Source organism: Choloepus didactylus (assembly GCF_015220235.1).
Source record: "Choloepus didactylus isolate mChoDid1 chromosome 25 unlocalized genomic scaffold, mChoDid1.pri SUPER_25_unloc1, whole genome shotgun sequence".
Classification (NCBI taxonomy): Eukaryota; Metazoa; Chordata; class Mammalia; order Pilosa; family Megalonychidae; genus Choloepus; species Choloepus didactylus.
This window is the reverse complement of record NW_023637606.1, coordinates 2,721,728-2,740,829: the sequence shown is the minus strand read 5'-3', so window position 1 is coordinate 2,740,829 and position 19,102 is coordinate 2,721,728. Positions and strand designations below refer to the sequence as shown.

The 19,102-nt window shown below is 51.6% G+C and overlaps 1 protein-coding gene across 1 annotated transcript in view; it reads right to left on the bottom strand.

Annotated features, from left to right (window-relative positions):
• The window catches only part of LOC119525211 (fizzy-related protein homolog), a 31,159-nt gene that overhangs the window by 250 nt on the left and 11,807 nt on the right, over window positions 1-19,102 (bottom strand). The window contains exons 2-10 of the mRNA XM_037823811.1: window positions 7,179-7,288; window positions 4,020-4,145; window positions 3,836-3,899; window positions 3,622-3,749; window positions 2,953-3,035; window positions 2,212-2,395; window positions 1,992-2,057; window positions 467-569; window positions 70-384 (exon numbers count right to left, since the gene is read on the bottom strand). Of these exons, the coding sequence (XP_037679739.1) occupies window positions 70-384; window positions 467-569; window positions 1,992-2,057; window positions 2,212-2,395; window positions 2,953-3,035; window positions 3,622-3,749; window positions 3,836-3,899; window positions 4,020-4,145; window positions 7,179-7,247 (1,138 nt within the window). The 5' untranslated portion in view covers window positions 7,248-7,288. The remainder of the gene's footprint in view (window positions 1-69; window positions 385-466; window positions 570-1,991; window positions 2,058-2,211; window positions 2,396-2,952; window positions 3,036-3,621; window positions 3,750-3,835; window positions 3,900-4,019; window positions 4,146-7,178; window positions 7,289-19,102) is intronic.

Below are 19,102 nucleotides of genomic sequence, written 5' to 3'. Positions count from 1 at the left end.
TCCACACAGCAGCTGGCCCGGGGCGGGCGGCGGGGCCAATGCAGGGGGCCCCCACCATGAGCCCCCCACCAAGACCAGGGCCGGGGTGGGCGGGACGGGGCGCTGTGAGGCCGGGACCCCCACCACGAGCCCCCCACCAGGACCAGGGCCGGGGCAGGCAGGGAAGTGGCCAGCGGGGGGGGGGGGGGTGTGTGTGTACCTTGTTGTCGTTGCCCCCCGAGGCCAGCAGCTGGTGGTCCGTGGACCACTTGAGCCCGCACACCTCCTGCCGGTGGCCCTGCAGGCGCCGCTCCGACTGCAGCGGGGGGCTGCGGACGTCCCTCTGCAGGATGGTGCGGTCGCGGCTGCCGGACGACAGCTGGTCGGCGTTCCAGGCCAGGGCCCCTGCAGGCCGGGCGGTGGGCATGAGGCGGGGCGGCCCCCCCCCGACCCCCACCCGGTCCCCCGCTGCCCCGCGGCCCCTCACCGACACGCGCCGTGTGGCCTTCCAGCATGGACAGCTTCTTCCCCGCGGCTGCATCCCAGATCTGCACAAAGCCTTTGTGGGTGCCGACGGCCACCAGGTTCCCCTGGGACGGGACACGGGTGGGGGCGTCACCTCGGCGGGTGATGAAGGGGCTTCCTTGCCATCCTCCCCGGGCCCACCGCCCACTCTGGGACCTGGTATCCCCGTCTTTACAGAACGCTCACTGGGGTTCCTTCAGTCACCACTGAAACCCTCCCGAGAATTTGCCGGAAGCTGGTTGTGCCCCGGCCGATGCTGTGTGCGGGTCTGTGAACACGCACGTGAGACGTGTGCACTACACAGCAGAACAAAGACACCAGACGGACAGGAACCCGGGTTCAGGACACAAGCGCAGAAGGGGGCGAGGTGATCGAGGCCCACAATCGAGGCTGAACCGTGTCACAAATAAGGCGGACGGAGGATCGGGGTGCAGGAGAACAGGGGGATAAAGCGGGAAGAGTAAGTGTCCAACAGCCGCCTCGGGGCAGCGGGCCTGCAGGTGTGTGCGTACGAGAATCCTTTCACAGTAACATAAAATTCAAAAACTTAAACCACCTTCCTCAAACATGAAGTGAAAATCCCAGAGAACTAAAACCACCGCCGAGCCGGTGAAGGCAGCCCTGCCCCCCGCTGGCCGGTGCTCCACTGCCCCCCACTTCCCGGGCCCCCATCTCACCCCCAGGCGGGGCCCAGCCGTGCCACACCTCCTGCACCCCCACCCCGGCCACATCCGGATGCGGCCCCCGAGCTCAGGTCTGCTCCCAATGCCGCCAATCGGAACAAATTAATCCGACACAATCTGGGAGCAAACACAACCGGCTGCAACGCTGCTCGGGAAGCTTCTCCCCCTGGCTTGCCCGCAGTTTTCAGGTTTCGGGAGCGGGCACAGATGCCCTTGATAACTGAAGAGTGAACGGGCCTGAACGGGGCGAGCAGCAGCTCTGGGCAGGCGCCGATCCCCCACGCAGCCCGTCCCCAGGCTGCAGATGGGGCCAGGATGGGGGGCACAGCAGGGACCCAAACCACTGTCCCTGCTCTCCGGGGTCCCCTAAGCAGCCTCGTGACCTAAAACATACACAGCCGGGGAGCTGGAGAGGAGAGGGGGGTGCCGGCTGAACTCGGCCTGGTGGGCATGCAATAAACTAAAACCACAAAACAGCCGTCCCCTCAAAACAGAGCGGGGAGCTGAGCCCCACGGCCCGGCCCCTGAACCCCAAAAGCAACGGCTCAGCCCCACGCCCGCCCCAGTCTCAGGGGCAGGAAGCATCTCTACAAGGAACAGCAGAGCTGGGGTCACACAGGGGGCACAGATGTCCCCACTGGATCTGCCTCTGTGATCCCCCTCATGCAGGGCTCCACAAACACTTTTTAAACACCCTCTTTCCGCCGGCTGAGGTCTGTTTGCCCTGCAGCCTCTGGGGCACCCCTGGCACTGTCAAGCACCCCAGAAAGGCCCCCACCCCGCCACAGAGCCCTCGGCACTGACCCGCTCAGACCAGCCCACGGAGGTCACGGAGTCCCCTTCTACGGACAGGTCGCAGAGCCGGGTCACCTGCGGGGAGAGGACGCGTGGTCCTGGGGAGGGCGGCGGGGAGCGGGGCGGCTGCAGGGGGTGGCGAGCGGAAGGCAGACGGGTGCCGGCCCTGGAGTGCCCCCCGCCACGCTCCAGGAGGAGGCCGCCCCCGCGCCCGGCCCCGCGTGCCCACCTGGCTGGTGCAGGCGCTCCACAGGTACACGCAGGTGCCCAGCCCCACGCTGAGCACGTTGAGAGACGACCAGTCCACCAGGTTCAGGTAGAAGTCGTCCTGCAGCTCGGGGGCGTCCAGGACCTTGAAGGGGATCTTGGAGATTTTGCGCGTGGGTTTCCGGGGGGACCTCAGCAACTTCTGACTGCGGAGAGAGCCGGGGGTGGCGGCTGGCACCTGTCTGCCGGTGCCTGTGATGACACTTTCCCAGGGGGCCCAGAGCTGCGAGACAATACTGCCCCCCAGCCCACTGCACCTCCTGTCCCCACGTCCCGGGCCCTGTCACAGGCGTGACCCCGTGCTGTGGCGTCCAGCCGTCCCGAGCTCCGACGGCTCCACCGTCACCTGCCTCTCTCCCGTCCGGGCCGTCCCCTCTGCCTGGCCCCTCCTCCAGGGAGCCCTCCCTGACTCCCCGGGTGGACGGCAGCCGGAGGCCAGGGCTCAGGCTCTCCACCTCCCCTCCGCAGCCCTGGGCTGCTGGGGAGCAGCAGGTTCACGAGGGGCACTGTCCCCGTACCTCTCACGCACTGTGATAACTGGACTCAGCGACCACGGGACTGTCGTGGGGCCTTCGGGCCCTCAGGGACCCGAGAGAGGCAGACCCCAGCCTCCCTCACCTGCCCAGCCATGGGGGTGCAGCCGCCCCACCCACCCGGCCCCTGGGCACGGACACTGCGGCCCGGGCTGGCCTCGGGGCCTCACCTCTTGTTGCTGACGGGGGACAAGGAGTAGGGGGACACCTCGTTGCCGTCGTCAGGGCTCGAGCGCTTGGTACTGAGGGAATACTGGGCAGGGGGCACACTGCAGTCAGTGGACCCCCAGCCCGAGGGCCGCCCCCAGCTCACAAGCCTCGGGGAACCCGCCCCCCACCATGGGCCAGCCCAACACCCGCAGGCAGAGAGCAGGGGGCGAGCGGCTTCCTTCCGCGGGCACAGTGAGGCCACGCGGGGAGACGGGCTCCAGGAGCGAGGCGGCGCCCACTGGGCCTGGCGCGTGGGGCAGCTTTCCGGCAGCGCGGGGGGCTCTGGTGGCTGCTGCTCCTGTCCCCACCCTTCCCGCCCTCCCCAGGCCCCCGAGCCAGGCTCCTTCCAACCCCGCCCTGGGCGCCCCAGCTCTCTGGGCTACCCCGTGCCCTCGCTGGGTGCCGCTTCGCTGAGTGCCCCACTGGTAAAGCCCACCCTGCCTCGGGCTCAGCTTTGTCCCAGCAGCTCACCGGACCCACAGGGCCCCCAGCCCAGCCCCCAGCCCCCCTACTTGGAACAAGTCCCCTGGGGGGTAGGTACACCCCGCGAGACCCAGATCGGGGGCCTGGAGTAGAAGCTGGGGGGAGCAGGGTCGGGGGTGGGGTGAGCCGAGGTCCCCGGGGCCCACCGTGAAGAGGCTCTTCTTCTCGGGCGTGGAGGGCTGCAGCCTGCGATCCTCCGTCTGGGGGTCCTGCACCTTCTCGATGCCGGCCCCGAGCAGCTCGTTCTTCAGCAGGGCTGAGTAGGCCAGGCCGTCTGTGGGCACAGACACGACTGAGTTCGGGGGGTCCCTGGCCCCAGGGTGGGAGCTGGGGGGCAGAGGGCCGGGCGGGCCTCCTCACCCTTGCCGTTGTCCGAGGTGGCGTCCTTGGCCTTCCGATTCTGGCTGGGAGACTTCTCATTTTCCTGTGGAGGGACAGGAGGGAGGGGACATAAAGTGCCCTGGTGTCCCTGGGGCCTGTGGCTTGGAGGCTCGCACCCCAGGTCCCCGGTCCCCCCGCCCAGTCCTCCCGGGCCGCCGCTCACGTTGATCCGGTGGAAGTTCACACTCCAGTTGGCTCCGGCCCGCGAGGGGATGAAGCGGTCCCCGTGCTTGCTGGGAGAGGACACCGGGGAGCTGGCGGGCGTCAGGGTGCGCCGCATCTCTGCGACCTGGGGAGCAGAGCGTGAGCTGGTGCCAGCCGCAGGGTGCCCTGCCCCTCGGCCCCCGAGAGCCCCCCGCCCCCAGCACAGCCCGGCCAACCCTGCCTGTCACACTCGGGCCCTGAAGCCCCTGGAAGGAGGGTCATCTGGAAAACCTGAAGGGCGGACAGAGGTCAAACGCCGTGGTCGGAGACTCCGGGCCCGGAACTCGGCCATCTGCGAGCCTGGTTCACCCCTAAGGCCCCTGCAAGAAGGGCTGGCGTGGGGAGAGGGGCTGGGGCCCCGGGAGAGGCTGAGGCAGGAGGGGGGAGCAGGCAGGGCAGCCGGGAGCCCGGGAGGCCGGGGAAAATCCAAGCATCCCCGAGCGCCTCTGAGGGCTACAACTTGGGATTTTAAAAAAAACTTTATTGTGGTACGAGATAGATAACACGAGACTTGCCACGCTGATCATTTTTAAATGTACAATTCAGGGGTGCCACCATCACCACGAGGTGTTTCCAAACCTTTCTCATCACTCCAAACAAAAATTCTGCACCCATTAAGCAAAAACCACCCCCTTCTCCCTCCCTCCAGCCCTGGTGACCTTAATCTATTTTCTGTCTCTACAAATTGGCTTGTTCTAAGAATTTCGTCTAAGTGGAAGCATATAATATGTGGCCTTTTGGGTCTGGCTTCTTCCACTGAGCAGAATGTCTTCAAGATCCATCCGTGTCGTTGCGTGGATGTTTACGGCTGAACAACGCTCCACTGTCTGGCGGGACCGCGTTTCGTCTCTCTGTCCATCTTCTGACGGACACCTGGGCGGCTTCCACCTGTTGGCTCCTGTGACTCGGGCTGTGGTGAACGTCGGTGGACGAGTGTCGGGAAACCGAGTCCTGGTTCTCAGTTCTTTCCGGCCTGTGCCTGGGGGTGGGATTACCGGGTCTCGTGGTGATTCTGGGTTTGCTTGTCAAACATTTCCACTGTGCTCAGCGTTTTCTGCTTCCTCCTGTCCCAGGTGGCTCTGGGTGGACTCTGATAACCCATCTGTCTGTTCTGAACGGTCAGCCTTCTGCACCCCTTTGACCCGTCCGGTAACCGCTGCCTTGGCGATGTCGTCAGCAGCCTTTTTTTGGAGCCAGATGCAGCTCTGATGTCCCCACCGGTGATGTCAGGTGAACGACCTGGGCCCGCTGGGGTTGAACTCAGGCAGTGGAGGCGGCTGGCGGTGGATGAACCCAGGCACAGGGCGACCAGAGAAAGTCACATCTGGGCCGCCTCCGAGCCAAAGGGCAATGGCAGCCACTCGGGTTCCTTTCTTTCCGGAAGATGGCAAGCTGCCAGAGAAAGTGGAGTGTAGAAGGGACACGCTCTCCCCGCCCCACCAGGAGGCCCTGCTCCCTGGCCACGGCCAACCCTCCGCACCAGGACAGGACAATGGGGCCGTCACGCCTGTCAGATGCCCAGAGCCGCCCATGGGTGCCAGGAACCTTCCTCTCTCTGGGTAGGACTCATCTTGGGGGTCTCGTTCATGCAGCTGCCACGACTCTTCGGAATCCTCCAATCTGGAACTCTCTTTTTCCTCAGCTTTCAACACCCCTGGTGTGTTGGAAGGTTCTGGGCCATTGCTGTGCAGACCTCCTCTGGGCACGGGCCCGTGACGGCTCTCCCGGTGAGGTCAGCTCCCGTGACCGCGGCAGGAAGAGCAGGGCAGCGACGTCGAATCTCCTGCAGCCGGCCACCGTGGGCCACTCCGTCAGCTCAGGAAGGTGCTGCGGGGGCCGCCGGCTTCCCTGCCCCACTGCTCACCCGGGGGAGAGAATATTCTGTGGGGGTCTGACAATGCTAAGCCAACATCCCACTCCACACTGAAAATCCCCATTTGTTCACCGACTTGGTTGCGTCTGTGTGCGGCCTCACAGGCTAGCGCAGCTGCAGGCTGTCCTCCGTCACCACCAGCACTTGAGGCTCAGAACGGCCCCGACTTGGGCCTGGGAGCCCCTGTGAGCCGGTGACCTGTCTGTTTAGCGTAACCTCCTGTTCCAGTTTGCCAATGCTGCTGGAACGTAGAACACCAGAGATGGACTGGCTTTTATAAACAGGGTTTATTTAGTTACACCATTACAGTCTTAAGGCCATAAAGTGTTCAAGGTAACAACACATCAACAATCAGGTACCTTCACTGGTGATGGCCAATGGCGTCCGGAAAACCTCTGTTAGCTGGGAAGGCACGTGGCTGGCATCTGCTCTGGAGTTCTGGGTTCAAAATGGCTTTCTACCAGGACATTCCTCTCTAGGCTGCAGTTCTTCAAAAATGTCACTCTTAGTCCTCTTGGGACGTTTGTCCTCTCTTAGCTTCTGTGGAGCAAGAGTCTGCTTTCAATGGCCGTCTTCAAACTCTCTCTCATCTGCAGCTACTCTCTCAGCTTCTTCAAAGTGTCCCTCTTGGCTGTAGCTCCTCTTCAAAATGTCCCTCTCAGCTGCACTGAGTTCCTTCTGTTTGTCAGCTCATTTATACGGCTCCAGTGATTTAATTTAGACCCACCCTGAATGGGTGGGGCCACACCTCCATGGAAACTATCCAATCGGAGTCATGACCCACAGCTGGGTGGGGCGCATCTCCACGGAAATACTCAAAGAATCACAATCTAATCAACACTGACACATCTGCCCACACAAGATTACATCAAAGATAATGGTGTTTAGTGGGACATAATACATTCAAACCAGCACACCCCCATCGTTTGGCTCTTCTTTGCTTTCCGGCACAACAGGGGGCCCAAGTCCACGCCTCCAAGGTGCCCCTCACCCTCGTTGTCCCACCCCGGCACCCACATGCCCTTACAAACCGAGAAGCAGAGGCTGAGTCAAGACCTCAGGCCCCGACAGAAGAAAGTGGGGCTGAGACCTGAGGGGTCGGCTGCACCCTGAAGCCACGGGGTCGCAGAGCCTCAGTGCAGGGCGGGGCTGTGACAGGGGTCACACTTCTCGCCCACCCGGCCTCCCCCAGCCTCCCCCCAGGCTCCCACCGGACAGGCCAGGGGCTGGGCGGGGGGCACTCACACAGGGCATCGTGTTCTCGTTCTGGATGACGATCTGCCGGAGGAGACGCCTCTCGTAGTCCTGGTCCATGGTGTGGCAGGGCAGGGCGCGGCCTCCCGGCCCAGGTCACCCTGCGGCAGGAGGGGCAGGAGGTCAGCATGCAGGGGGCCCGGTGGGGAGGGGAGTCAGGGCCCCCCCACACCTCCAGGACGAGCACAGGCCAGGCCTGGGGACTGCACTGCCACCACCCGCAGGCTCTGGGGTCGGCAGGAGCCAGGCCAGGATGGTCTGGGGGCCTCGCTAGTCCCCAGGGGGCTCCCATCTGGCCGTCCTCACATTCACTGGAGTCAGGCGTGGCTCCCCTACTTGCCAGGCCTCCACAAGGTCACGGCCACGTCCTTGGCCCTCTGGGGCCCAGCCTGCCACCTCGAGAGGGGCATTGCCCCAGAAACAGCTACAGGCCACGGGGAGGTGGGGTGTGTGTGTGTGTACCAGCGTTAAGACCCCAAGACAGTCGGTGGGGGATGGCGCAGGGCCAGGACCCCAGGACGGCCCAGGTGAAGCCCTCTCCCTCCAAGGGCAGCCTCCACGCCCTCATCCATGGACGGGACAGACGGTCAGCGTAACAACCCTACCATGCCTCGGTGGCCTGCTGAGCGCTGCCTTCCTGCCAGGCAGCGGGGTCTGGGGCAAGTCGGCCAAGGCTAAGCTCGGGCCCTTTGGGACCGAACAGGTCAGCACGGAAAGACGCACAGCCACGCGCCTGCAGGATGAGGGCCACGCGCCCCTCACCACCTGGGAAAGCCTGACCGAGGGGGTGACAGCTTGCCTGAGGCCCGAGGGGAGCACGGGAGTGCCCTGAAGGAGACTGGGGCAGGGCAGCACCCCAGAGAGGGAGAGCAGACCCACAGGCCGAAGCCGGGAGCGCCGAGTAGTGCCCAACCCAGCAGGCTATGGCCATCTGTCTTTGCAAATAAAGTTTCATGGGAATGAAAGACACAACAGATGAAATAAAAAATACAGTAGCTTGGAACAGCTAGAAGTAAATACCTGAAGCTATCAAACTTCAACCTAGTAGCCTTGAATCCTGAAGACGATTGTATAACAACGTAGATTACAAAGAGTGACAGTATGATTGTGAAAACCCTGTGGATCACACTCCCTTTATCCAGTGTATGGATGGTTGAGTAGAAAAATGGGGACAAAAACTAAATGAAAAATAGGGTGTGATGGGGGGGATGATTTAGGTTTGTTTGTTTTTTTACATTTTTTTAATTCTTATTTTTATTCTTTCTGGTGTAAGGAAAGTGTTCAAAAATAGACTGGGGTAATGAATGCACAACTATATGATGGTATTGTGAACAGTTGATTGTACACCATGGATGATTGTATGGTATGTGAATATATCTCAATAAAACTGAATTTAAAAAAAAAAAAAAGTAGAGGCACACATCAGCAGAACTGACCAGGCAGGAGAAAGGATCAGTGAGCTACAAGACAAGGCATCTGAATCTGAACAGACAAAAAAACAGACAGAGAAAAGAATGGGAAAAATTGAGCAGGTTCTCTGGGAACTGATTGACACCACAAAGCGCATGAACATTTGCACCATGGGTGTCCCAGAAGGAGGAGAGAAGGGAAAAGGGGCAGAAGGAATATTTGAGGAAATAATGGCCAAGAACTTCCCAACTCTTATGAAAAGCACTGATATCCAGGTCCAAGAAGAACAACATATGCCAAACCACCAAATTCAAATAGAACTACTCCAAGATACATGCTAATCAGAATGTCAAATGCCAAAGATACAGAGAGAATTCTGAAAGCAGCAAGAGAAAAGTGATCCAAGATAAGACTAAGTGCTGATTTCTCATCAGAAACCATGGAGGCGAGAAGGCAGAGGTACGACATATTCAACATACTGATGGAGAAAAACTGCCGGCCAAGAACTCTCTATCCGGCAAAGCTGTCCTTCAAAAATGAGGGAGAGTTTAAGATGTTCACAGACAAGCAGAAGTCGAGAGAGTTCATTAACAAGAGACCCGCCCCACAAGAAATACTAACGGGAAAGACAGGAGAAAAAGGTTTGGAGGAGAGTGTAGAAATGAAGACTATCAGGAAGGGAAACAAAGGGGTAAAAAGACGAAAATAAGATATGACATATGAAAGCCAAGGGATAAAATGGTTGAAGTAAGAACTGCCATTCCAGTAATAACATTGAATGTTAATGGATTAAACTCCCCAATCAAAAGACACAAACCAGCGAAATGGATAAAAAAAAATATAAGAGCATCTATACGACGTCTGCAAGGGACTCACCTCAGACCCAAGGTTGAAAGTGAAAAGCTGGAAAAAGAGTCCATGCAAGCAGTAACATAAAAAAAAAAAAAAAAAAAAGCTGGGGTAGCTATACTATTATCAGACAAAATAGACTTTAAATGCAAAGTTGTCGTAAGAGACAAAGAACAACATTAAATATTAATAAAGGGGGCAGTCTACCAAGAAGAAATAACAATCATAAATATTTATGCACCTAACCAGTGTGCCCCAAAATCCATGAGGCAAACACTAGCAAAAGTGAAGAGACAAATAAAGGTCTCTACAAATATAGTCAGAGACTTCAATACACCACTCACATCAACAGATAGAAAATGCAGAGGATCAATAAGGAAACAGAGAACCTGAATAATCTGATAAATGAACTAGACCTAACAGATATATAGAGACAGAAAGATATACAGTCTTCTCAAGTACCCATGGATCATTCTCCAGGACAGACCACATACTGGGTCACAAAACAGGTCTGCAAACCAGGCCCAAGTTTTCTCTTCCTGAGTCAACTGATTATAAGGAACTCCCCAAGACGCCATAGCTGTGGGCTGGGAAAGAGAAGGAAGGGTGGCAGGAGTGGGGGCCATGGGCATTCGGGCTACTTCCTCATTTAACTTGTGCCTTTGGGCCCTATCTGGTATATACCTGTTTTAGTTTGCTAATGCTGCCGGAATGCAAAACACCTGAGATGGATTGGCTTTTATAAAAGGGGGTTTATTTGGTTACACAGTTACAGTCTTAAGGCCATAAACACATCAGCAATCGGGAACCTTCACTGGAGGATGGCCAATGGTGTCTGGAAAACCTCTGTTAGCTGGGAAGGCACGTGGCTGGCGTCTACTCCAAAGTTCTGGGTTCAAAATGGCTTTCTCCCAGGACATTCCTCTCTAGGCTGCAGTTCCTCAAAAATGTTACTCTCAGTTGCTCTTGGGGCATTTGTCCTCTCTTAGCTTCTCCAGAGCAAGAGTCTGCTTTCAACGGCCATCTTCAAACTGTCTCTCATCTGCAGCTACTCTCTCAGCTTCCATGCATTCTTCAAAATGTCCCTCTTGGCTGTATCAAGCTCGCTCCTTCTGCCTGAGCTTATATAGTGCCCTAGTAAACTAATCAAGGCCCACACTGAATGGGTGGGGCCACAACTCCATGGAAATCATCCAGAGTCATCAACCATAGTTGGGTGAGTCGCATCTCCATGGAAACACTCAAAGAATTACAATCAAATCAACACTAAGTCTGCCCACACAAGATTACATCACAGATAATGGTGTTTTGGGGGACATAATACATTCAAACCAGCACAATACCATTTCCATTTTATAATGGAGTGCTGCTGTGCACGCCCAACTTTATGGCTTGGCAGGTCGGACAACACCCAGCTCATGATAGGTAACTCAGGTCTCATGGCAACGTGGTGGCCCATGGTTAAGCATTCTTTCTCTAAGGCTCAACAGCAGGCCAAAAGCTGTTTTTCAAATGGAGAGTAGTTATCTGCAGAAGACGGTAAGAATTTACTCCAAATTCTAAGGGCCTACATTGTGATTCTCCTATCGGAGCCTGCCAAAGGCTCCAAACAGCATCTCCATTTGCCACTGACACTTCCAGAACCACTGGATCAGCTGGATCATATGGTCCAAGTGGCAGAGCAGCTTGGACAGCAACCTGGACTGGTTGCAGAACCTCATCTTGTTCTGGCCCCCACTCAAAGTAGAAGATTTTCTGGTCACTTGGGAAATGGGCAGGTGTAGCACACCCAAATGAGGAATATGTTGTCTCCAAAATCCAAAGAGACCAACTAGGGGTTGTGCCTCTATTTTTGGTCATAGGAGGGGCCAGATAGAACAGCCTATCCTTCACCTTAGAAGGGATATCTCGACACGTCCCACTCCACTGGACACCCAGAAATTTTACTGAGTTGGAAGGCCCCTGTATTTTTGTTGGATTTATCTCCCATCTTCTGACACATAAATACCTTACCAACAAATCTAGAGTAGTTGCTACTTCTTGCTCACTAGGTCCAATCAACATGATATTGTCAATATAATGGACCAGTGTGATGTCTTGTGGGAGGGAGAAATGATCAAGATACCTGTGGACAATGTTATGACATAGGGCTGGGGAGTTGACATAACCCTGAGATAGCACAGTGAATGTAAACTGCTGGCCTTGCCAGCTGAATGCAAACTGTTTCTGGTGGTCCTTACTGAAAGCTACTGAGAAAAGAGCATTTGCCAGATCGATAGCTGCATACCAGGTACTAGGGAATGTGTTGATTTGCTCAAGCAATGATACCACATCTGGAATAGCAGTTGCAATTGGAGTCATCACCTGGTTATGCTTATGATAATCTACTGTCATCCTCCAAGACCCACCTGTTTTCTGCACAGGCCAAATAGGAGAGTTGAATGGGGATGTGGTGGGAATCACCACCCCTGTATCCTTCATTAATTTCTGCAATCCCTCCAGGAATCCAGTATTGCTTCTGGTTTCCTATTTTGCTAGGCAGGGGAAGTTCTAGTGGCTTCTACTTGGCCTTTCCCACCATAATAGCCCTCACTCCATGAGTCAGTGAACCAATGTGAGAATTCTGCCAGTTGCTGAGTATATCTATTTCAATTACGCATTCCCGCACTGGGGAAATAACCACTGAATGGGTCCAGGGACCCAACTGGACCCACTCTGAGACAGACCTGAGCTAAAATCCCATCGATCATCTGACCTCCATAAGCCCGAACTCTGGTGGACCAGAGTGATATTTTGGGTCTCCTGGAATTAATGTCACTTCTGAACCAGTGTCTAATAATCCCCCAAATATCTGATCATTTCCTTTTCCCCAATGCACAGTTACCCTGGTAAAAAGCCATAGGTTCCCCTGGGGAAGTCTGGAAGGAAGATTAACAGTTAAATTTTTGGCAGCATAACAGAGTCCTTCCCCAAGGGTACCCGGCCTTCCCCTCATTCAAGAGGCTCTGGGTCTGTAAACTGTCTCAAATCCGGGAAATGATTAAGGGGCCGTGACTCTCTATTTTTGTAATTCAAGGTAGACTTTTGTTCACTTGACTTAGAATTCTTCTTCTTATACAGATCAAACAAGAATTTAGTAGACTGCTCATCTATTTTACTACTAGGTACTCCATGATCTACTAGCCAATGCCATAAGTCTCTAATAGATTATTTTGACTGCTGCCTTGAGCCTGTTTTCCATTATGGTAGCCATGTCCACCTTGTCTTTGATGACTAATTGCTGCCACATGGCTTCTGGAGACTCGGAATCCGATTATCCCCATTTGTTTAAGGATTCCAGCTCAGTGACAGCAGTTCCTACAGTAATATCTGACCTACAGAAAAGGGCAACTACAGAGCTCTTCAGGGATGATGGAGCTAGTCTCACAAATTTATTCCTCACAGTCCTGGTAAAAGGTGTGTCCTCTGGACATTCCAGGGGTGTGTGAGCAGGTCTGCCATGAAAAATCCACTCTAACATTCCAATCTCTCTAAGCCTTTGAACCCCCTCCTCTACATTATACCAGGGCAGTTCTGGCATTTTGACCCCAGGTAACGTCGGCCACCTTTTGATCCATGTTTCAGCCAACCACCCAAACAAACTGTTAATGCCCTTTCTAACCCCTTGAGCTACAACATTTAATGCAGAATCTCTGCTTAGTGGGCCCATATCAGTAAATTCAGCCTGATCCAACTTAATATTCCTTCCACCATTATCCCACACCTTTAATATCCATTCCCACACATATTCCCCTGATTTCTGTCTGTGTAAGTTGGAAAACCCATACAGTTCTTTTGGAGTATAGTGTACTTCCTCATGGGTCACACTTTGTACCTCACCCTACGGGGCCTGCTGGGACTTCAGTCTAGTTATAGGTCTTGAAGCAAAGACTGGTGGTGGGGGTGGGTCATGAAAAGAATTAGAAGTATCCATCAAGCCATTTACCTCAGGACATTCCATTGCAGTTACATCTCGTGAAACAGGATTAATCTCTCCAGACAGAGGAGGGAGGGCTGCTTCCTCAGGGGAGGTGATTACAGGTTAGGCACTGATGGGTTAATCTCCTTAGGTGGAGTTGGATGGCAGGCTCCTCAGGGCAGACTGGAGGTTGGGAAGCAGTTTCCTGAAAGCAGGGTGGAGGCTGGGTGGTTGTCTCCTCAGGGCAGACGGGAGGTGTGGAGGCTGTTTCCTCAGGACAGCCCTCTACAGGTAAATCTAACAATGACTCAGCAGAATCCAGGATTCCAATGTCCTCTCTGCCATTGTTATCAATCCGTATGTCTGCATTCCAAGTTTCAGGATCCCATTCTTTTCCAATCAATACCTTTACTGTAACAGCAGACACCCTGCGAGGCTGAGATTTTAGTTTACCTTGTAAATCTGCTACTCGCACAGTGAGACTCTGGGTCTGGTTTTCAGAAATCTGAAGTCTGTGGCCACAGGAAATAAGATTTTCTTTCAGGGCACATATAGAAACCTTTACATCTGTCATACGGTGCTTAAGTTTCAAATTTGAAGCCTTTAGCTCATCCCTTTCTCTTATAACTTTATCCAGCATATCTAAGAGCAACCAGCCAACATCACTATACCTCTTAACTCCACAGCACTCTGGTAAGGTGTCAAAAACACTGTCACCCAGAGCCTTGCTTCGTACAAGAGTATGATTAGGAGAATCAAACAGTGATATTTTGCGTATCTCTATTGCCAACTCATGACATGGGCTGTCAGTGCCATCTTGATTACTGGAAATGGAGTCATTAGTGCCTCTGAATCTAATCGGAGTAGAAAACCAATTGTAAATGCTCATTTTAAGATTCTGTTTCTCAGGAACACTCCCGGTACCAAGCTGTATTAGTTAGGGTTCTCTAGGCAAACAGAAACATCTGGGGGTATCTATAAATATGAGATTTTATAAAAGTGTCTCACACAACTGTGGGGATGCACGAATCCAAATTCTGTAGGGCAGGTAGCAAACTGGCAACTCCAATGAAGGTGTTGGATGAACTCCTCAGGAGATGCTGGCTGGCTGAAGAAGTGAAGGTCCTCTCTCTCTCCCTTAAAAGTCTTCAACTGATTGGATTAAATCCAGCTGACTGAATTCTCTCATTGCAGAAGGCATGCCCTTTGTTGATGTCATCAGCCACAGATGCAATCAATTGACTGATGATTTATTAAATCAGCCTTCTGGTTTATTAACCAGCAAAAGTCCTTGCAGTAACGGTTAGGTCAGTGCTTGCTTGACCAGACACCTGGGCACCATCACCTGGCCTAGTTGACACATGAACCTAACCATCACAGTGGGTCAAAGAAGAAATTGCAAGAGAAACCAGTAAATATCTTGAGACAAATGAAAACAAGTACACAACATATCAAGACTTACGGGATGCAGCAAAGGCAGTGCTGAGAGGGAAATGTATAGCCCTAAATGCCTATGTTAAAAAAGAAGAAAGACCTAAAATGAAAGACCTAACTGCACACCTGGAGGAACAAGAAAAAGAACAGCAAACTAATCCCACAGCAAGAAGAAGGAAAGAAATAACAAAGATTAGAGCAGAAGTAAAGAAAATTGAGAACAAAAAAAAACAATAGAGAGAATCAACAAAACCAAAAGGTTCTTTGAGAAGATTAATAAAACCAACAAACCCTTAGCTAGACTGACAAAAAGAGAGAAGATGCAAATAAATAAAATCAGAAATGAGAGGGGGGACATTACTATTGACCCCACAGAAATAAAAAAGAGCATAAAAGGATACTATGAACAACTGTACACCAACAACTTAGATGAAATGGACAATTTTCTAGAAATACACAAATAACCCAAACTGACTCGAGCAGAAATAAAAGACCACAACAAACTAATCACAAGTAAAGAGGTACAAACAGTCATCAAAAACTTCCCAACACAGAAAAGTCCAGATGGTCTCACTGGTGAATTCTACCAATCATTCCAAGAATAATTAATACTAACCCTGCTCAAACTCTTCCAAGAAATTGAAGAGAAGGGAACGTTATGCCAGTCATTCTATGAAGCCAACATCACCCTAATACCAAGGCCCGATAAAGACACTACAAGAAAAAACAGAGATGTCAAAATTCTCAACAAAATACTTGCACTCGAATCCACCAGCGCATTAAAAGAATTATACACCATGACCAAGTAGGTTTTATCCCAGGTATGCAAGGGTGGTTCAACACAAGAAAATCAATTAATGTAGTACACCACATTAACAAATTGAAGGGGAAAACCACATGATCATCTTGGCTGATGCGGAAAAGGCATCTGAAGAAATCCAGCATTCCTTCTTGATAAAAACACATCAAAAGATATGAATAGAAGAAACTTTCTTGATATGGTAAAGGGCAAATACGAAAAGCCCACAGCTAACATTGTACTCAATGGTGAAAGAGTGAATTCTTTCCCTCCAAGATCTGGAAGAAGACAACATCGTGCTAGAAATTCTAGCTAGAGCAATTAGGCAAGAAAAATAAATAACAGGCATTCAGATCAGAAAAGAAGAAGTAAAACTTCCACTATTTGTGGATATGATCCTATACCCAGAAAGTCCAAAGAAATCTATGACAAAACTACTAGACCTAATAAAGGAGCTCAGCAAAGCGGTGGAATACAAGATTAACACAAAAATCTGTAGAGTTTCTATCCATGGATAATGAGCAATCTGAGGAGGAAATCAATAAAAAAAATTCCATTTGCAATAGCAACTAAAAGAATCAAATACTTAAAAAATAAACTTAACCAAGACTGTAAAGGACCTGTACTCAGAAAACAAGAAAGCATTGCTAAAAGAAACCAAAGAAGACTTAAATAAATGGAAGGACATTCCATGTTTATGGATTGGAAGACTAAATATTGTTAAAATGTCAATATACCCAAAATGACTTAAAGATCCAATGCAATACCAATCAAAATCACAATAGCTTACTTCGCAGAACTGGAAAAGCCAAGTACCAAACTTATTTGGAAGGGTAAGGGCCACAAATAGCCAAAAACATCTTGAAAAAGTAAAATGAAGTTGGAGGATTCTCATTTCTGAACTTTACAGCATGCTAAAAAGCTACAGTGATAAGAACACCATGGTACTGGCATTAAAGCTAGACATATTAATCAATGGAATGGAACTGAGAGTTTGAAACTAGACCCTCAGATCTACGGTCGAATGATTTTTGATAATGCTCCGAAGTCCACTGAACTGAGACAGAGTAGTCTCTTCAACAAATGGTGCTGGGAGAACTGGATATCCAAATCCAAAAGAATGAAAGAGGATCCCTACCTCACACCCTATAAAAAATTAACTCAAAGTGGATCAAAGGTCTAAATATAAAAGCCAGAACAGTAAAACTCCTAGAAAAAAATGTAGGGAAGCATCCTCAGGATCTCATGGTAGGAGGTGTTTTCTTGGACCTCACACCCAAAGCACAAGCAATGAAAGAAAAAATAGATAAATGGGACCTCCTCAAAACAGAATACTTTTGTGCTTCAAAAGTCGTTGTCAAGAGGGTGAAAAGACAGTCTACTCAATGGGAGAAAATATTCGGAAACCACATATCTGATAAGGGTTTAATATCCGGGATAGATAAAAAAGATTTGGTAAGTCTGCACAGGCTGGGGTGGAATCCCAACACATCCCAGAGTTATATGGGCAGAGTGTAAGTGTATTTGTGGGGCCCCCTGAGGAGCTGGGGAGAAATGCGGAGGTGTTGGACTTCCCCACCAGGGCTACTGCTGATTTTCCCGCAAGCATTGAGGACTGCCGATTTGGTGGGCCGAGCCCTTGATCTGGGGGCTTTCCCTGTGAGGCTAGTTGCTGCAAGGGAGAGGCTAAGCCCACTTATAACTGTGCCTAGAAGAACCCACTCCCCCCAGAGAGCCTCTCTGTTGCTCAGATGTGGCCCCCTCTCTAAGCCCACTCAGCAGGTGAACTCACTGCCCTCCCCTCCACGTGGGACCTGACACCCAGGGGTGTGAATCCCCCTGGCAATGCGGGAAACAGCTCCTGGGGATGAGCCTGGACCCAGCACTGTGGGACTGAGAGGATCTTCTTGACCAAAAGGGGGAAGAGAGATGAAGAAAAGTAGGGTTCCAGTGGCTGAGAGATTTCAAATGCAGTCGAGAGGTCACTCTGGAGGGTATTCCTATGGGCTATATAGATATCACCTTTCAGTCTTTAGTGTGCTGGAATGGCTAGAGGGAAATACCTGAAGCTGTCCAACTACAACCCAGTGATCTTGATTCTTGGAGATGACTGGATAACTATGTAGCTTACATAGTGTGACTATGTGATTGTGAAAACCTTGTGGCTCGCACTCCCTTTATCCTGTGTATGCAGAGACGAGTGGAAAAATGGGGACAAAAATTAGATGAAGAATAGGGTGGGATGGAGGGAATGGAAAGATCTAAGTGTTCTTTTTTTGCTTTTATTTTTATTTTGGAGTAAGGAAACGGTTCAAAAACAGATTGGGGTGATAAATGCACAACTGTACAATGGTGCTGTGAATTAGTGATTGTACACTGTGGATGACTGTAGGGTGTGTGAATATATTTCAATTAAATTGTATTTTAAAAAAAGTAAATAACAATGGAGACAGGAGAGCAATGGGATGTTTTGGACGTTCTTTTTTATTTTAATTTTTACTTTATTTTTTGGAGTAATGAAAGTGTTCCAAGTTTGATTATGATGATGAAAGCACAACTATATGATGATACTCTGAATGACTGATTGTACACTTTGAATGATTGTATGTTATATGATTATACGTCAATAAAATTGCATAAAAAAAAGAGATCCTATGGCTCAATGAGAAAAAGACAACTAACAAATGGGCAAAGGACACGAATAGGCATTTTTCCAAAGAGGATATACAAACGGTTAAAAAGCAGATGAAAACATGCTCAACATCACAAGCTATTAGGGAAATGAACATTAAAGCCACAATGAGATATTATTTCACACCTACTAGAATGGCCACTATTTAAAAAACAGAAAACTGCACAAGTTGGAGAGGATGCAGAGACATAGGAACACGTCTTCCCTGCTGGTGGGAATGCAGGATGATGTAGCCGCTGTGGACGGGTTTGGCAGCTCCTCAGGAAGCCAAGTATAGAACTACCATGCGGTCCAGCCACCCCACTACAAGGTACACACGCGGAAGGACTGAAGGCAGGGACGTGGACAGACGTTTGCACACTGATGTTCACGGCAGCATTACTCACAATTGCCAAGAGATGGAGACAACCCAGGTGTCCATCAACAGAAGAATGGATAAACAGAATGTGGCGTGTACCTACGCTGGAATATTATGCAGCCGCAAGAAGGAATGAAGTCACGACACATGCGAATACACGGATGAACCTTGGGGACATTACGCTGAGTGAAACAAGTCAGTCACTAAAGAACGTGTGTGATCTCACTAACACAAGCGAAGGGTCACTGGCAGACTCGGTGCTCTCTAGAAACCAGGTCACAGAGGATGGGCGGCTGCTGGTTAATCTGTGCAGAATCTGCAAAATGGTCAACTGCAGATGTTTGCAAACAGGTGGAGGTGACGGGAGCACAGCATGGGGAGGGTAACCAGTGGTGATGATGTGTGGGTGCGACTG